General features: G+C 63.9%; 2 protein-coding genes across 3 annotated transcripts in view; both read right to left on the reverse strand.

Moving 5' to 3' along the window:
• Nucleotides 1-3,568: 3,568 nt before the first annotated feature.
• On the reverse strand, nucleotides 3,569-11,313 carry HGFAC (HGF activator). Of its 2 annotated transcripts, XM_012655066.1 has the most exons (14): nucleotides 11,140-11,313; nucleotides 10,467-10,647; nucleotides 10,272-10,368; nucleotides 10,011-10,090; nucleotides 9,263-9,385; nucleotides 8,976-9,107; nucleotides 8,675-8,785; nucleotides 8,412-8,586; nucleotides 8,082-8,167; nucleotides 7,053-7,308; nucleotides 5,470-5,609; nucleotides 5,088-5,228; nucleotides 4,855-5,003; nucleotides 3,569-3,826 (listed from the first exon to the last, which is right to left on the reverse strand). In XM_012655066.1, exons 1-14 carry the CDS (start codon nucleotides 11,245-11,247, stop codon nucleotides 3,644-3,646), a joined length of 1,962 nt encoding a protein of 653 aa, XP_012510520.1. In that variant the 5' UTR covers nucleotides 11,248-11,313; the 3' UTR covers nucleotides 3,569-3,643. The 2 variants fall into 2 exon arrangements, with proteins under 2 accessions (XP_012510520.1, XP_012510522.1); XM_012655068.1 differs by lacking the exons at nucleotides 8,976-9,107; nucleotides 11,140-11,313 and having other exon boundaries at nucleotides 3,579-3,826; nucleotides 10,467-10,633.
• A 1,970-nt stretch (nucleotides 11,314-13,283) lies between these two features.
• The window catches only part of RGS12 (regulator of G-protein signaling 12), a 139,730-nt gene continuing 134,956 nt past the window's right edge, over nucleotides 13,284-18,057 (reverse strand). Inside the window, exon 18 of the mRNA XM_012655057.1 lies at nucleotides 13,284-13,500. Within this exon, the coding sequence (XP_012510511.1) occupies nucleotides 13,284-13,500 (217 nt within the window). The remainder of the gene's footprint in view (nucleotides 13,501-18,057) is intronic.

The following is an 18,057-nucleotide window of genomic DNA, read 5'->3' on the forward strand; positions in this document are numbered from 1 at the left end:
GGATGGGGCCTGGTGGCCAGGACTGAGCCACACTGCTGGCCCCAGGCAGGGCTCAGATGCAGCAGAAGCCCCAGGCGTCCCTCCCCACTGCCCGGGGATCTGAGAGGCCTTAGAGGGCCGTGAGGGTTGATTTTGATGCTGCAGTGACATCTTGCTGGGACCTGAGGCGAGGAGGGGGACACCAGCCCCAGGAAGAAGCTCTGTGCATCCTCCCCACCCCCCACGCCGCTGTCACCTGTGCAGCCACCAGCCGCCTTCTGCAGAACAGTTGCTGGGCCACAGAGCCCCATTCATGCTCCCCACACATCCAATCCCCAAGGGGCTGGCCCGGGACAGCCGGTGTGGAAGTGGGCGGTGTTGGAGGTTGTAGCCATGGTTACATCTACTGCCCGAGGCGCCTGGCACTTGCTCCTCCCTGCAGGGAGGGCAGAGCCCTGCAGCATTCCCGAGTGCTGGCCCTGACCCAGGCCCCTGCATGCCTGACAACTGCACCTGCTGCCACATGGGCCCAGGAAATGCGGGCTGCCATGGGAGCAGACAGCTCCTCCCCTCACGCCCCTCCCCGTGGCCCCAGAGGATGGCTCTGCGGCTGCCAGGGCTGTTGCAAGATGGGGAAAACTTCCTGCCAGGAGGAGGAGGTGACCTGGCTCCTACTCCCAGACTGGCCAAGAACCCTGTGACCCTGGGTTGACACCTGCCCCTCTCTGTGCCTCAGTTTCCCCAGCTGGTACAGCCCCCATGGAACATTGGAACCACTAGACAGAAGGAGCCTGGACCCCTGAGTCACCATGGGGAGGGCACCAGCAACACCTAGCCCGAGCGCGACTGTGAAGTGCAAGCTGCATCAGACAGAATAAAATACGGAAAGAAACTCACATCTGCACACGCTGCAGTGACACTGCCGCGTGCCAAAGTAAAAACATCATAAAAACCACCGGAGAAAAAATTATTTACAAAAGAACAATTAGATTTAAAGCGGATTCCTCAACAGTAGCAACACAAGCCAGCAGACAGTGTGAAAGACAGTAACTACTGATACATCTGAGAGGAAACGGTAAGAGAATAAACACCATGAACAACTTCGTGGGACTAAATATTAAAAATTAGGCAGATTAATTACTCGAAGCATGACTTCCTATAACTGGCTCAAGAAGAAATAAAATTGCAAACTAGAATAATTAAAGATATTGAATCAATACTTAAATATTATCCTGTAAGGAACACCAGGATAGGTAATTTTATCGGTGAATTCCATCAAACTTCCAAAGGGTAGATCATTCCAATCTTACAGAGAATCTTCCAGTGAATTTTGATAAAACAAGGGATACTCTTTAACTTATTTTAGGAGGTTAGGAAAGCTTTGATAATAGTCATTCAAAGAACATAAGAGGAAAATTATAGGCCAATCTCATAAACATAAATGCAAAGTCCTAAACAAAATACAAGGCAATCAAAAAAAAAGTTAAGAAAAAATACGGCACATATTGGCCACACATCCCAACAGGTGCCACCAGTGGCAGGACCAGTCCAGGAGGGCTTGTTTACAAAGGTCTGGTCGGGACAAGGGATCCACAGGCAAGAGCTTGGCAGGGGAGGGTGGAGTAGCCACGGGAACCTCACGAGGAGAAAGGCAGTATGTCTCACCTCCTCCTTACAATCATCTTCGTAAAGACTCTCTCCAAACACAGTCATGTTCTGAGGTGTGGGGGTAGGGCTTCAACATGGAATTACAGGAGGACCCAGTTCTGCCCACAACACTAAGGCCACCCAAGAAAAGAGAGCCAGGAAACTATGTACCCCAGTCTCACTCTCTCCTTTTCCCCAAGTCACTGCTGGGGCTCCCCAAAGGCCCAGCAAGAAACCAAGGGGCACAGAGCCCACTGACGCAGCCCAGAGGCCAAGCTCAAGGTGAGAAGGCAGGGCAGCCCTGAAGGGGCAATGGAGGACCCCTGGCTCACATTCTCACCCAGTCCCCTTCATTGCAGGAATGCAAGGCTGGCTTGACACCAGAAAAACCTATAAATGCAGGCATTGAATTCAGGGATCCAAGAAGATTCATGTTTATCTCAATAGACACAGAGAAATTGCTTGAAAACGCCTGGCACTCACAGGGGAGAGGTACTGGGGAGAGCTCAGCTCATATGTGGCTCGTGATGGGGCTGGATCCATACAAGGTCACTGAGCCCTTGTGGCAGCTGGAGGTCCCATGCCCATGAAAAGGGGCTGTCCTGACCTCCGTGACTTTGGGGCACTGGCACCAGCGTCTGCCCCAGTTGCTGCCTGGGGCTGCAACCAACATAGCGGCAGGGGCAGGGGTCTCCAGTGGCGGTGGGGGCTTCAATGAGCTTGAGGGCTCTAGGCCCACGCACGGCTGTCGGGGCAGTGGGGGAAGCGCCTGGGCTCTGGCTGCTGGATGGTTCCTGGTATCTGTCTCTCTTTCTGCTTTGCTCAGAACCTGGCTCTGCCCAGCTGTGAATGCCCAGCCTGAGGTCCAAACTGAGCTGAGCCGGCTGCAGCAGTCCTGTTCCCTACCCTCCAGCTTCCTCTGCTGCCAGGTGTGGCTCTGTGACCCTTCAGGCAGATGAGAGCTAGGTGCCACTCTGGGGGGGAAGGGGGTTCTGGGAACGCTTTTGCTGTCCTGATAAAAGGGAGCCAACAGAACTGGCAAGTCGACGTCAACAGGCCGCTGACTTCCTGCTATGTGCTTAAGCTGCACGAGTGGGGTTTCTGCACGCATCCTGCACAGGAGCGACGGAGGGCTGGGGAGTCGGGCAAAGCCTGCGTCCTGCTGTGCCCGTGTGCATGCCTGACCAGGCAGCACAACTGAGAGAGGACCCACTGGGCTGGAGCGTGAAGGACAGGAGGGGCGGCACAGGAGAGAACATTCCAGGCTGCAGAGCAGAGAGGAACCTGCAGTGCCCCAGAGGTCTCCCCTTAGCCCTACCACACGCCCTGCTCCCTCTGACCTCCGGCCCTACCTCCTCCTGTCTATTCAAAAGAGCCAAGGCAGAGGGATGGCCCCAGCGAGTCCAGCACCAGCAGTGACCCACTAACTGCCTGTGGCCCCTTCCCTGGCCCCTGCCAGAGGCAGGCTCCAGCCCCCTCCCTCTGGAAGGCACAGTGCAGGGAGAGCTGCTCATCATAGGCTGTTGTCTTGAAAGCCAAACGACGGCCAGCGGGTCCCACATGGCCTGTCTTTATCTGGTTGTGACCCTGTGCACACCACTTGGCTCATGCCACCATCCAGGGCCCGAGGGCCTGGGCTTGGCTTCCACTTCCTGCTCTGGGACAACCCAGGTGCCTGGATCCTGGCCACACACCTGCCTGGGGGCAGACCTAGGAGGAGGTGTGGGCTGGACACTGTTTGGGCCTGGGGAAGGCCTGGACTCAACTCCCTGCCGGACTCCCTGGGCCATGGGACCAGGCCCTCCCTGCGAGGTGGCAGATTCCCACCTCCACTGAGGAACTGCACTGGCTCCAGGTCCCCACCCATGGCCAGGTGGGTACAGACGTGGGCCCAGGTCGTGGCCCGGAGGAAGGGCCAGGCTGGAGGCAGGGCCTGGAAGCATGGGCTGGGTTCTCCGGAACATCTTTATTGTCAGCGAGGCGGGATGGGGAGCAGACAGGATGCCCCTCCAGGGTCTCAGGAGGGAGGCGTGGGCCGCTTGGGAGGCCGCATCCGGTCATTGAGCCAGTCCACGTAGTTGGCCACTCGGGTGTAGACACCAGGCTTGTTGAGCCGCCCGCAGCCATCTCCCCAGCTGATGATGCCGTACAGGTAGGCCATGCCGTTCTTCTCGCAGGCCAGGGGCCCCCCGGAGTCCCCCTGGGGCAGAGACACTGGTCAGAGCCACCTACCAACAGCCAGGGGCCTGGCTCAGGGATACCCCAAAAGCAGCTCCACCACCCCCCAACCCCCAGCCTCCCTCACCCCAACCCCAGAAATGACACTGGATTGTCTGACAATTTGGGGGACAGATGACAGAGGTGTCCTGAGAAGGAAGCTGGCCCACTTCCCCAAACGTCCTCAGACAGAAAGCCGTCTCCTTCCCCAGCTGTGAGGGGGCAGCACTGCCGGAGCCAGGGTGTCTGACCACATTACACTCCCCTTCCTGAAGGCCCCCGGGGCTCCCTCCCACCCCCATGGCCAGCAACACACTCCTGCCTTCTCCTGCCCACCAGCGTGCACCCCATGTGTTCCGTACATGCTACTCCTGCTGCCAGAAATGCCTTCCTCGCCACGCAGCAAACTCCTACGCATCCCTTGGGACGGGCACAAACACCCCCTCCCTCATGAAACCACTCTGACTTCCCCCAGCACTCTGTGCTCTGTGTGGTCCAGGGGCAAGCTTGTGTGGCCTTGCAAGAGTGATTTGACCTGTCTAGGTTCAGTTTCCCCACCTATAAAATGGGGCATAGAACAGCTACGCCATGTCACAGCCGACAGCAGGGATCAGGCCTGGGGAGCCCTGATGGGGTTGACTGACGGAGAGGGCTCTGGGAGGTGCCTGGTGTCACATGGACAGCCCTGGCCCCTGGCTGGACAGTTGGGACTTGCCTGGGCTCTGTGTGACCCTGGGCCACTCTCTGAGCCTCAGTCCCCCACCCATGTGAGGAGGAGCTTTCTTTGCCCTGCTGTGAGGAAGCAGGGGCCTGGCAGCCTCCAGAGGCGGTGAGCACCTTTCCTGGGCCCTGGCCACAGGCTCAGCAGGTGAGCTGTCTGCCCAAGGGTCCCTAGCTGGCCCCGCCAGGTTGGAGCCTCGCCTGGCTCTGGGCTCCCCAGGGTGAGCAGTTCTGAGACTGAGGGTCCAGCTGAGCCCCACCTTGGTCCTGGGCAGGGCTGGTCCGGCTCACCTGGCAGGCATCGGACTTGCAGTCAAAGTAGCCGGCACAGAGCATGTTGGGGCTAATGTCAGCGCCGTACACCTCGGGGCTGCTGCACTTGTGGTCAGCAACTAGGGGGACCAGCGCCTCCCGCAGGGAACTGGAGTAGCCACTCACATCTGCAGGACAAGGTGAGCTCAGGGCGGGCACAGCCTGTGGCTGCTACTTTCTCCCTGGAACGGCTGGGGCCCCACCCCACTCACTCTCATCCATGTGGCCCCAGCCCGCAATCTGGCACTTGTGTCCCGCGGGGAAGGCGCTGCCGGGCTCAGGCAGGCAGATGGGCTGCACGAACTGGGAGCGCACAGCACAGCGGTCCCCCTTCTTCTTCAGCCGGATCAGGACTGGGCAGGAGAGGGGTCAGAGGTCAGCCTGGGGCGTGGGGGCTGAGAGGAAAGGCTGTTAGGTGCCCATGATGGGTAGAGGGTGGCCAAGGAGTCCCACAGGTGCAGCCCCTGGGCAGAGGGGTGCATGGCCTAGGAGACCAGGAGGGGTGGGCTTGCTGCCCTGTCCTGAACCCTCATCTATCCCCCCGTGCATCTGCCCAGCCGCCTCCCTCCCAGCCTGATATGTCCTCGAGCACACCAAGGTCGTGGTCGCTGGGGCTGAACACCGAGTACAGTGGGTACGGGATGTACTTCTCGATGCCGAACGTCTGAGTCACGTCCGTCGTGCGGTTGAAGAAGTGCTGGCCCAGCACCACCGAGACGCTTTCCCTCGGGGGGCTGTGCAGGGGGGAGGCGGCAATATGGACCTGGCCCTTGCCCGGCCACTGAGGCCATCTCTCCCCTACCCCTGGCCCAGCCCCCACCAGCCCGTGGCTGAGCACTATGGAGATGGCCCCTGGAGGGCTGGCGGTGCAGCCCACAGGCCCAGGAGAGGCCTGAGCAGGTGCCCTGGTGGCTGTTGTGACAGCAGAGGGCTGGGGGTCAGGAGGAGTAGCAGGCCATGGCCACCCCGTGATGCCAGTCACACGTAGGCACTGACCTGCAGGGCTATCTCCACTGACAACCCCGTTGATGCCCCCAGGGGAGCCTCGCGCCAGGCCAGGGGGGCTCTGTCTTGAGACAGCCCAAGTGGGTGGACACCCAGCCCTGCCTGGTGGCCCCACCCCCACTCCCGACTGGTTGGTGGGGTCCCCAGACACAGCCCCTTACTCTGGCTGGGCAGGTCAGCCCCTCCATCCCTGATCTGGGCCTCAGTTTCCCCACCTGCTGTGTGGACGGTCACTCCTGCCCTGGACTCCAGGAGGGGGGTGGATGGATGCCTGCTCCTCGGGCCAGCCCCTTAGCCCCCACTCGTTCCACACTGAGGAGGACTCAGGCTCCCGTTTTAGAGGCCATCAAGGAGCCCGCTGCAGGTGCCCAGTGGGCAGGCAGGCCAGGACACCCACCCTGGACGTGGTAGCCCTTTGGGTGACTGATGGGGGTGCTGGCTGGACCGCTGCCCTCCCCTGTCCCTAATCCCCAGGTGTCACGGTCTGGGCTGGAGCCCTCCCAGCAGGGATTGACCCCTCCCCTGGCACAGCAAAGGGCTGGACAGCACTGTGCTGGGCTTTCCTACCCCAGTGGGCCCCTCGCTGGGCGTGTGCGAGGCTGGGCCTCACACCCCGGCTGCCAGCCCCAAGCTGCCCCTACTGCTGGGAACTGGCTGAATGGGCTGGGCCTCAGTTTCCCTGGCTGTTCAGTGACTCCAGGACCCCCATGCATTGTCACTGCGCCCCCTGGATCTCTGCCAGGATGGACGCCCGTGGGACACCTGGGCAGCCAGGGCAGGGCTGGCGATGGGCCCATCCCATCCCCCCATGTCCCTCCAGCCCCCTCAACTCATCCCCCATCCCCCATATCCCCCAAATCTGAGCCAGGCCCTGGGAGGGTGGGGTCTGTGAGGAGGACAGGACCACGCCCCCCACTTCTTCTGTCCATGTGCACTGGGTCCCTCCGCAGGCCAGGCCGCGACTGAGCTGGGGCTCCCTAGACAGTGCAGTGCCGAGGACCGCAGTAATGGCCAACGGAGGGGCTGAGGATGGGCTTACACGAGGTGCAGGGAAGTGGGTGCACGGGCAGTGCCAGGTGCAGGTGCCTGAGGACAGGCGGGTAGGGGCAGGTAAGTAATGCAAGGATGGCAGGTCCTGGATGCTCCGGTGGCCGGGGCTGGCCGGGGCGCACCTGTTGGAGAAGCAGTGGGCTGCGGACACCACCCAGCAGGTATGGACGAGGCTCCCGGCACAGAAGTTGTTCCCAATGTAGATGGCGGCCAGCCAGGGGTGGGAGCCGGGCAGGGAGGACGAGCCGCCAATGATGCGTGGCCGCAGGAAGGTCCTCTTCTTGTGCCGCTTGCCACAGGTCTGGCGTCCAGCCGGGGCAGGCTCGGGTAGGGTCACCAGGACCTCAGGGAGCAGGGGTTGGATTCTGGCCAGGGACTCTGGGAGCAGAGGCCCCAGGTCACTCCACCACTCGGAGGCAGCTCCTTTTGCACATGCCAATCCACAGGACAGAGACCAGCCAGAGAGGGTCCCAGCTGGGCCCACTGTCCACCCTTCTCAGGCCCTCAGGGATCCACCCGCCTTCTGCCCTGCCCTCTTCTAGAAGAGAGTCCAGGGCTCGGGCCCAGCCCTGCCCTCGTGGGCCCATGGCTCACTCCCTGAGCCTCAGTTTCCTCATCTGTAGGATATGGGAACAGTACCCAATCACAGGTTTCATAAGAGCCAGAGTGGCCTGGAGGTGTTCGTGTCCCTCCCAGCAGCCATGACCCCACAGCCAAGCCAAGGATGGTCAGAGACCCCTGCATGAGAGCCCTAGGGAATGGGAGCCACAGGGCAGGTTGCCTTGTGGGGAGCTGCCGCCCCAGGCTCTGACTCCAGGGCGCCAGCTGGGCGTCCTGCATGTCGTCCACCCTCCATTCATCCGACCTCCAGTCTCTGGGGGCCTCCGGGCACAGTCGTGCAGGGAGGCAGGCACGGCACAGGCTGTCACCTGGAAGACTGACCCACTGCGGCAGGTGCTTCACCCCCTGACCCCTGGCACTAACCCACCAGGTGACCCCTGCCCAGCTTGGTCCTGTGAACCTCAGGTTCTCCACCTCTCAGATGGGGAAGTGGCCAGGAGTAGGGGTGAGGAAGGAGGACCACAGGGAAACCTGCTGTGACTTCTGTGGGGCCTGAGGCAGGGCTTTCCCAACCCAAGCCAGCAGCGCACCACAGGCCGCCAGGCGGCAGTACTCCCAGGAGAGCGCGTTGTCCTTCACCACATAGCACCAGGGCTGCTCGTCCTTGTCCGGGTTCCTGCAGTGTGCGGGAGCTGTGGGTGGATGGGGAGTCTGCCCCCCAGAGAGGGTGGGGGAGGACTGGGGGGTCACACTGTCCCCTGGGGTGGGGATGGAGGCCACCAGGACACTCAGCAGAGGGCTTCCAACACCGGGGCAGACCCCTGCCTTCTCAGGTCCACTGCCCTCCCACTGGGCAGCTTCCCTGGCACAGACCCTGCCTGATCTGCCTGAGGCAGCCCAGAGCGGCCTTGGGTGCTGACCGGCAGTAGGCGTGGGGGCCCAGGCCAAGCAGGGCCGCGGCGCCCACCGAGTCCACGTGCAGCTCCTGGTAGAGCAGGTCGGAGTTCCAGGCCAGGCAGTCAAGGCCTGAGGCCGAGGTGGTGGCCACGCCACGGTACCCAGTGCCGTTCCCCAAGAAGCAGCGCTCAGCGGGCACTGTGGGTACATGCCAGGCAGTGAGCCAGCCTGTGGTGGAGCCCACCCTGACACACACCGGGCACCCGGCCATGGCGGACCCACTCACCAATGTTGCAGAGCCGCCCGGCAAAGCCCGGCGGGCAGGCGCAGACAGTGGTCCCGGTGGCCACGATCAGGTGGCAGGTGCCCCCGTTCAGGCACGGGCTGCTCAGGCAGGCTAGGGGGAGGTCAGGAGCTGGGCCAGGGGCCTCAAGGTGTCCCGCAAGGGTGGAGTCAGGGCTGGGTCCATCCCTAGTGCGCTCGTTGCTGGGTGATTTCGGGCAAGCGCAGGTGGGGATGGGGACACCCACCTGGGGTTCAGTGACATGGTCCCCCAAAGCACCCAGGCCCCCCCAACCATGGCGCACCTGTGTGGCGGGTGCCTTCGCACCAGGCCTGGCCGCCCGAGCAGTTGCACCATTCCACGCGGCCTTGGTGCACGCGGGCCCAGCGGTCGCCCACCTCCAGGTACTCGTAGCGGGTCTTGTCAAAGCACTTCTCTGGGGGTTGCACAGGGAGGCCCACACCCTGTCCACCCACTGCCCTGTGCGGACCCCGGCAAGCACCTGCTCTCCCACCTTCCTGGGACTTGCTCACTCCAGTCCCCAGACCCCTGTGGACCCCGAGGCCCCCGTGGCCCTCACAGCACCCTCACCTGTGCCGCAGTCCTTGCCCGTGAAGGCCCCAAGGCAGCTGCAGTGGTAGGACTCGGGGGCCTGGGTGTTGGAGCAGGAGCCCCCATTGAGGCAGGGGTTGGAGGCGCAGGGATCAAGGGCAGCTGGGGACACGTGAGAAGGGCCATGAGTCTGTGACACCCCCTGCTTGCCGAGGGCCTCCTTCAGGCCTTCCACCTTCTGGCCGCCCCTCAGGGGCCCTCAGGGTGCAAGTCCCCTGGGCGGGGGGATGGGCTTCCCCTTCCTCCTTCATGTGCCCGCTCAGTACCTGGGCAAGCGGCCCGGCTCTGCACTTGGCGCCCAGAAACCTGACATCTCCACTATCAGGCAGCAGACCCCTCCCACGTCCCCCACAGACTCCACGGCCCTCACTCCCTCGGCCCCTCACGCCCACTGGGTCCCCTGTCCAGCGTGCACCTGTGCGGCCACAGGCTTGGCCTCACCACCAGGGGGCGCCTTGGCCCCAGTGATGGCCATTTGGCCACACCGGCCCCCAGAGGACCAGAGTCCTGCCTGGGAGAGGCTCCCTGGCCCTGCTGTCCCCACCCACTCCTGCATTCAGTGGGATCAACCCAGAGCCCCTCCGCTACTCCAGGCAGGACCCCTGACCCCAGTCAGCCGTCTGCCATTGGCCCCCAGCCCCACTCAGCACCTTGCCCTGCCCCCAGCCCCCACTGGGGCTCCCTCCTGGCCTGGCCTCAGGCTGTCCCCACACAGCCCTGCACCCACCTGGGCCCTCCGCAGGCGGTGCAGCCTCTGCACAGTAGCCCCAGGCTCTGTCCCGGTCATAGTTGTGAGTTGTGGCACACCTGGGGGGCCATACCTGCAGTGACACAGGGGTCCCAGCCCAGAGACCTGCCTACCCCACCCCAGCCCCACCACCTCAGAGCTTCCCATTCCCCTGCTGTGTGCCAGGCTGGTCGGGAGCAGGCTGGAGAGGGCAGACCAGACCCCCACCAGGGCCCAGCCCCTGCCCCACCTAGAACCCACCACTTCCTGTGGGCGCTGCCCTCCAAAGTGCAGGAGTGGAGCATGCGGCCCCCGTAGCGGAAGGGGAACCTGCAGGGCTGGCCGTCCTCTGTGAGCACTGCGAAGGAGGTGGCAGGGTTATCCCCGGTGGCCACCCACACTCCTCCAACCCGCCTTCAGGGGCAGCAGGACACCACCCAAGCCCACCTGACCCACCTTGGCCCTGAGGGCTGCTGCTTGAGGGAGCCTCCCTGGGAGGGGGCAGGAACCCACCACCTTGGGGGCCCTCTGCCTCTGGAGTACTCATCGCTGGGGTCTCAGAGGTCACAGAGGTCACCTGGGTCACGGAGGTCCCAGGGGTCGCTCCGCCTTTAGGTTCTGGGGTGCCTGTGTGGTTCTAGGAGGAGCCGAAAGGGTGTCGGTGTGGGACAGCCCCGCACTTGGGCAGGATCGGGAACTCAGGTCTTGGAGCAGGTCAGGGGACACTGGACATCCCCAAGGCCTCAGCTGGGCCCCAGCTCCTCCATGCAAGCCCAGCAGGTATCCGGGACTGGCTCAGGGTCACAATCCAGGCCCCACACTGCCCTCCAGGATCAGTTCTGGGGTGGCCAGAGCAGCTGGGAGGCCTCAGAGGCCCTTGCACCCACTTCCTCATTCGGACCCGACAGGGGCCCAGAGAGAGAGGGGTGGCCCACGGGGGCCCAGACAAGGCCACACAGGGACCAACAGCCCCCAGGTGAGGCTCAGCAGGCCCCCCCCAGCAGGCAGTTCCCATGACCTGAGCCACCCATATTGGGCCCCTGGCCCACTCCACACCCCTGCCTGGGGACCCCCCTCTGGCCTTATCCCAGGGACCCTTAGTCACCCTGCAACCAAGGTCAGTGCTCACCCCGCCGGCCTGGGGCTGGGCCCCATGAGGCAGCAGCAGCAGCAGCAGGAGGAGGGGGCACAGCCCGGGTCGGGGGCAGGGGCTGGGGACCCAGGCCCAGTGCCCCATGGCTCCTCCTGGGGTGGCGCAAGGGGCAGCACGAGGCAGGAGCAGAGTGGCCAGGGCAGGCGGGGTCAGGGCCTCGTGGAAATGATTAACCCTGGCTGCCTCCCATGCTGGGCCCACACTGGAAGTCCCTGAGTGTCCCCAGCCCCCACACCTGCTACCCGGGCACCCTGCCCCTGCCCCAAGGGCTCAGCCGTCCTGCTCTGGTCTCTGACCGCCACTGAGCTGGCTACTCTTCCGTGTGTGAACTGGTCATTACAAGGGCTGCCACACACGCTGAGCCTTTAAATGGGCCTAGGCCCGTGTCCAGCCTGGCACAGACAGTGGCTCCCTGAGTCAAGGTGGGGTGGCACTGTCCCCACTCCACAGATGGCAGCACAAGGGCTCCTGAACCGTAGAGCCCCCCCTCAGTGGCCCCACGGTGAGGGGTCGTGCACGAGCTTGAGGGAATCATCTGATGACCCCAGCACAGGGATCCGCATGGCCTGCTCCTCCCATCTGTCCTAACTCTGGGGGTGACCAGGGCCCCTGGCAGCCCCTTGTTATGTTCAGAGTGTCCCCTCCCCCTCCTCTCTTGAGCAGGCCCATGCATCTTCCCCAGGAAGCCTTCCCAAGCCCTGGGATGCTCCGAGCTGTCTCTGGGTCTCTCTGGGCCCCAGCACAGCCCTGGACCAGGCACCCAGGGACCTGGGACGGGGACACCACCTGGACAGAGCTGGAGTGTCCCCCACCCGTGTCTCCCTGGAATGCGTGACTTGGGGCTGTGGCAGAGCCACCTCGGAACCTCTTCTGCAAAATTTCTGAACAGCCACCTCCTATGAGTCAGCAGCTCCGCCCGCTGGGCTGCCACACTGGGGCCGCAGGGGAGCGCCATCCGCCCCTGTGGCCTGGGGATCGACCTGGGCGGAAGCCACCTCACCGTGGACCTCGAACCCCACTCTGTGGGCCCCCGTGTTCTCATCTGTGAGGAGGGAGGAAGTGCAGACACTGAGTGAGCGCCAGCGTGGCAGGGTGGGTGCTTAGCACACAGTTGGTACTGGGCCCGCCTTCCGTTCCAGGTCCCTGAGCAGAGCACTGCTTCCTGGGGCCCCTCCCTGGGAGCTTCCAGAACAACCCAAGAGGCCTTGCTGTGTTCTCTTAGGCCTCTAGGATGCGACGACAAATCCACTATCTCCAGGGAGGGGTGCTAGACGGCTGCTTGGCCTTGAGGGTTTCACCGAGGCAGCCTGGGCCCACGTGGCCGCCTCCTTCTGACCCAACTCAGCACCCGCTGTGGCCTGCCGCCTCCCTCCCTACGGGGCTCCGGCCACACTGGGACTTTCCATCCTGACGAGAAGCACTCCAGCCTCAGGGCCTTTGCACGTGCCTGAGCTCTTTCCAGACCTCGGCAGTCAGGTTTCAGCTCAGATGGCCCCTCCTGAGAGCCCCTCATAGGCCACCCTTCGAAATGAGGCCAAGGGTAGAGGATCAGGGCACGGCAGCCAGCAGAGTCCCCATAGTGCCCAGACGGGCAACCCAGATGTATAGCTGCAGACACAGTGACCAGCTGAGCTCGTCTCCCAGAGGAGCCCCCACCCCTAGAGAGGAGATGGGGTGGGGGGACAGTGCGAAGGGGACTAGTCCAGGGGCTGGACTGGGCAGGGCCCGGCCCGTCTGAGGTGGAGAACTCCAGGCCCCTCCCATAAGTCCCTCGGCCTCACCACCGAGCACTGTCCTCTCCTCGGGCCCTTCTGCCTCCTGGAGTGGGCTCCCCAGGGGCAGGATCTGCATCTGCAGCACCCAGCACACCTCCGACGCCTGGTGTGTCCTCAGAAATGCTTTATTGGACAGAGGCTGAGTGCCGAGGGGACAGCCCAGGCCGGGCCTGGGGACCTGTGGCCAACTTGAGAGTGTCCGAGGCCCGTCTGTCCAATGTGGTCATCCCCATCCTAGTTTGGCTTCTGAGGGTGTGGCAGCCAAGACAGCCCCTCCAAGGCCCTTGAGGACATTCTCGGGCCACCCACACATGTCCACACAGAGCTGGCCAGGCCAGGGAAGCTTCAGACGAAGGTTGCGTGGTAGGCGCTGGCTTTGGGCTTGGCGGGCTCACCCGGGCTGGGGCTTAGGCCAGGGAAGTCTGGCGTCGGGGACCCGCTGGCCCTCAGCCTCCTGGGGCCTGCCCGCACCCCTAGGACACTGCCACCCAGCCTGGGGGCGGAGCCAACAAGGTCCACGTCGATGATGGTGTTGACTGGAAGGCCTCGGCTGCTGCGGGCCCTGTCGCCTGTCACGGGGAGAGAGAGGAGCTATCAGCTGCCTGGCCCAGCCCGGGGCTTCTGGAACCCAGCCCCCAGCCCTTGCACAGGCACTGGCCTTGGGAGGGGTTCCTAAAACACCCCAAATCCATCCCAGAGGCAGGTGACTTCCAACCAGGGGCCTGGGTCTGGGGCAGAGGAGCCGGAAGGATCCTCCACGTCTCCAGCTCAGTGTGTAGGCGCCGAGGTGGGCACGGCAGAGCCTGGGCAGACAGCCAGGCAGCCTGGATGGCATCCAGAGGCCAAGGGGGCTGGGGCCATGAACTCTGAGGGGCTGGGCCAGAGAGCAATGAGGGGGCCCAGGGTGCTGGTGGCTCTGTGCGGGGACTTGGCATTCTTGGCCCTCGGGTCCATCCTCTGTCCCAGGGACACCAGGGAGGTGGCTTATGTCCACCCCGTCCCCTGCCCCCACTCCAGTCTGGGGCTGTCTCACCCACTCGTGCAGCTCCACCAACCTGGACACTTCCGACCTGCTCCCACCTCTCACCTCTGGCCTCTGCGACTCAGTCCCCTCCACCTGGGACACTGTTCCCCACCCTGCCCCACCTCCTCATGCTTCCTGGTAACACCAGAGGCCCCTCCCCACAGGGCCCATAGCCCGGATGACACTGGACTGTCCCCCAGGGCTGAGGGGGAGGTATGCCCAGGGCAGGGTCTGTGATGCAGGAATGAGGACCAGTGTCCTGCCTGGGTCCCTCTGTCCCAGGTGGGGTGGGGATGGCAGAGGAAATGGATGGGGGAGGAGGGACAGGGCCCAGGCCCAGGCAGCACAGAGGGATGGACGTGCCCCTGGGACCCAGCTGGCCTCTGGGAGAGCAGAGTGGGGAACCTCACTCCAGGAGCCTCTGACCCCCACACTCATACTCTCCCTGCCCCTCAGCAGGGACAGAGCTGGGCCACCTGCAGGGTCCCCAGTCGGCTTGTCCCAACTGCCTACCCCACCCTAGTGTGCCCTAACTCCTCCTGAGGGGCCAAGCACTGGGGTGGGGACAGCTCTTGACACGCCTGGACCCTCAAGGCAAGCCCATCCACCAACAGCCCGGCAGAGCAGTGCCAAAGCCCCCGCCCCACCCCCACCCTCCCATCCTGGCCAGCTGGTCGCCTGGGACCCTGTCTTCACCCTCACACACCCTCCTCAGGGTCTGGGGCCTCCTGGACCCCGTCCCACCGTGCCCCCACCTCCAGCCACAGGCCCTTCACCCCACCGCTCCCCTGCCATGGGCCCCACAGCGCCCCCGCTCACGGAGGCCGCTCTTCTGGGCTGTCCAGCGCCACCGGCCCCACCTCTGCTCTCGGGCCTCCCCATCCTGGAGCTCCAGATGCCTGAAATTGCCCTGGAAGCTTCCAAACCTGGGGTGGGCAGTCCCTTACCCCCGTCGCCACCCCCAGGAAGCCTGCGCACCCCAGTGGCTGTGCCCTGGCATGCCTGGCTGGTCCCCACGTGGGCCCTTCAGGGACAGAGACGTGTCCCCCCAGGGTGGAGTCCCCAGGGACCAACACTGGGTGGGCATGGGAGGGAACAGGAAGCACCCACGGAGTGATACGTGGTTCAGGATCAGCCCCAGGCCCAGCCGTCCCCACTGTTGTGGCCCCAGGATGCAGGCAGGACAGTGCCACCCCAGGGTCAAAGCCCCAGGAAGTCCTCCCACTGGGAGAGCCCAAGCAAGCCCCATCCCCTTGTGACAGTCTGCCACCTGTACAGTGGGGGTGACATTACCCGCCCCGAGGAGTGGGGATTAAGGGACCCAGGCAGGGGTGTGGCGGAGTCCGTCTCCTCAGGTGGGCCTGGAGCCTGTTCCTTGAGGTACCCCTGGCCCACGAGAACCTGCCACCAAATGCCCCCCCCCGGGCCTCGGTTTCCCTAGCTGTAATGGGAAGGCCTTGCCAGTGAAGGTGATGCCGCCGGGCTCTGAGCCTCCCCAGCTGCTCTGAGGCCCCCACAGTCCAACCCCACAACACCCCCACCTCACCCTCGGCCCCAGGCTTCCAGAAGCGGCCTCCAAGAGGCATCTCTGAGCAAGTCCTGGCCTGTGGGCAGAGGCGTGGCATCCATTCTGAGGGCACCCAGCCTGTCCTCGCCAGCAAGTCGAGGCAGTGGAAGAGGCTCTCATCCGGGCCTCCCCGACATGTCTGCCCGCGCCACCTGGCCAGCACAGGAGGCCGAGTGTATCCCACTCAGGAGGACCCAGCAGGGATGCCCTCTAAGTTGCCCCCTGGAAGCCCACAGGCCGTGTGGAGCAGCCGCGACTAGAGGCTTCTCTCAGTCAGTTCTCTAGTCATTCAACAACCGTTCTGCTAGCATTCTGCTAGGGCTAGGATCCAGCTCTGCCCCCACAGGGGGAAGGGGACAGATCCACCCATCCCCTTCCTGTCACCGAGTCCCCATGGCTCCATATGCCAGGCTGCATGGCTAGGAGGTGAGCAAGGGGTCTGCCCCTAGTTATTGGTGACCCCTGTGGGGCTCCCAGCTCTGCCCTGCCAGCCCCGCATGGACAGATGGGACGACAGGCTCAGGGTGGGGAGAAAGACCTGTGTCTGGAAACCAGCCAAGGATGGGTAAATCACAAGAAGGGGCCGCAGTCCAGGCCCTTCCTGCCTTGCCCTCCTGAGTACATGGCAGCCCCAGGCCATGACCCGGCCACGCCAGGCTTGGGCAGGGGCACAAACTGGCCCTCAGCTGCCCCACAGGCTCCCCTTCGAGACCCAGCCCCCAAGGCCCGTCCCACTGCCCTCCCTGCCCTGAGGGGCCCTCCTATCCTCCAGGCACTTGGCTGCCACCTCTGCCCGGTACTCTAGGCTGTCTGGCAGCCGAGTGCTGCCACCTCCTCTGTGACGTCCCCCCAGGAAGCTCTGGGGGCACGGGACACGCAGGAGTGGCTGAGCCACCCCCGCTGAGAGGCCCCCACTGCAGCCCACTCCACAGCATCTAGGGGGCCTGGGAGCTCCTACTGACCCACCAGAGCCCTCCAGAGCCCTGGTTCCAGCTTGTGACCCCCAAGGTGACCCCCTCCATGAGGGTCCCCAGCGGGTATCGTGACTGTGTCTGCGATGGAGGTGAGGCTGGATTAAAGTTCCTCTTTCAGCAAATATTTACTGGGTGCTGACGAGGGGGGTGGACAGCTCAGCAGCGTGCACGGTGTGCGGGGAATGGGCAGTGGGGAGGGTGACCGCAGCACAGGCTTGCGCTTGGGCGGACCCCAGGGAGGGGCCACAGGCAGAATTCCCAGCAGTGCCAGCCCGAGGTGGGCGCGGGTGGCCTGTCCTGCAGGGAATGTGGGGGTGGGGCGGGTCAGGCTGTGGTCACTTGCAGGCCTGTGGCTACTACATTGGCAGGCCTGGCTAGGCCAGCAGGTAGGGCAGACTTCGGGGGTGAGGGCAGCTTATGGTGGGAGCTGGAGGACCAGGAGTCACAACCTACGCTGAGGTCCACAGAAGAGGGGCTGGGCGAGCTGCTCAGCTCTGGGAAGTCCATGGGGGGTTGGCCACAGAGTGAGCTGGGCAGGTAGAGACCCCAGGCATCCGCAGGAGACAGGTGCTCAGGACCGAGGCCCACTGGCAAGTCACGAACTCCCAAACGTGCTCTGGGGAGGGGGCTATGGAGAGCACCTAGCAATGGCCACGTGTCCCCAGCAACTTTATAGGCCTGGGACCAGTGGCACGTCCCTGGGGCTGATGTGTCCCTAAGAAAGCCAGGCCCCCACAATCCACATCAGCATGAGAAAGTCTGGGCTGCATTTGTGCCTAGGGAGGGCTGGGTCAGCTTCCCCCAGAAGGTGCCACAGGTGGATGCCTGTCGCATCTCCGCATAGATGTGAGGGGCTCCCAGGCCCCCAGAGACACCAACTAGATAGGACCTGCCTAGGGGTCCTCCCCCACAGGTGTTGCTCTGCACAGCACAGGAGCCAGGCAGGGCTGTGTCCTCACTGAGCCTCTGAGGGTGTGACGCTGGGCAGTACAGGGTCCCAGGCTGGCAGGGTGGGTCAGCCTGGTGCAGATGGGCCCCCAGGACTCTGGCCACACAAGGGCAGCAGTCTGGCTACTTTGGCCCCTAGGGTACAGGGCGTGGCCCCTGAAGCCTCGCTGCTAGGCCAGGCCCCCAACAGGTGAGCACCTCCATAGAGTTGGACAGCATGTACACCTTGCAGGAAGCCAAGCTCCAGGCTCCCTGAGAATGGCCACTGTGCCCAGACACACCCCTTGGGGACCTTGGCAGCTGTGACACTGGGGCAGGAGGGCTCCAGGTGAACTGCCGTGGGGGACCCCATCCCCGAGACAGCTGTGCGAGGACCCCTTTTGAGGGGGCGCCTGGCACCACCCTGCTGCCAGCCAGAGTCTGCACTCTCCGGAGATCTGCCTGCCGTCACCGAGCAGGGAGCTCGGCCAGGCCGGAGGTCCCGGAGCCTGGCCTTCCCAAAGGGGCAGGGGTGGGCCGGGCGCGGTGGCTCATGCCTGTAATCCTAGCACTCTGGGAGGCCGAGGCGGGCGGATTGTTTGAGCTCAGGAGTTCGAGACCAGCCTG

This window comes from Propithecus coquereli, unplaced genomic scaffold (assembly GCF_000956105.1).
Source record: "Propithecus coquereli isolate 6110/MARCELLA unplaced genomic scaffold, Pcoq_1.0 Scaffold459, whole genome shotgun sequence".
Taxonomy (NCBI): domain Eukaryota; kingdom Metazoa; phylum Chordata; class Mammalia; order Primates; family Indriidae; genus Propithecus; species Propithecus coquereli.

What these genes read in the sequence shown, in the direction of transcription:
- HGFAC (XM_012655066.1), bottom strand. Translation starts at nt 11,247, where the DNA reads ATGGGGCACTGGGCCTGGGTCCCCAGCCCCTGCCCCCGACCCGGGCTG. An exon ending in CAGCAGCCCTCAGGGCCAAG is followed by an intron (nt 10,369 to 10,466) that starts GTGGGTCAGGTG and finishes CCTCCTTCGCAG; the next exon opens with TGCTCACAGAGGACGGCCAG. An exon ending in ACCGCCTGCGGAGGGCCCAG is followed by an intron (nt 9,386 to 10,010) that starts GTGGGTGCAGGG and finishes ACGTGTCCCCAG; the next exon opens with CTGCCCTTGATCCCTGCGCC.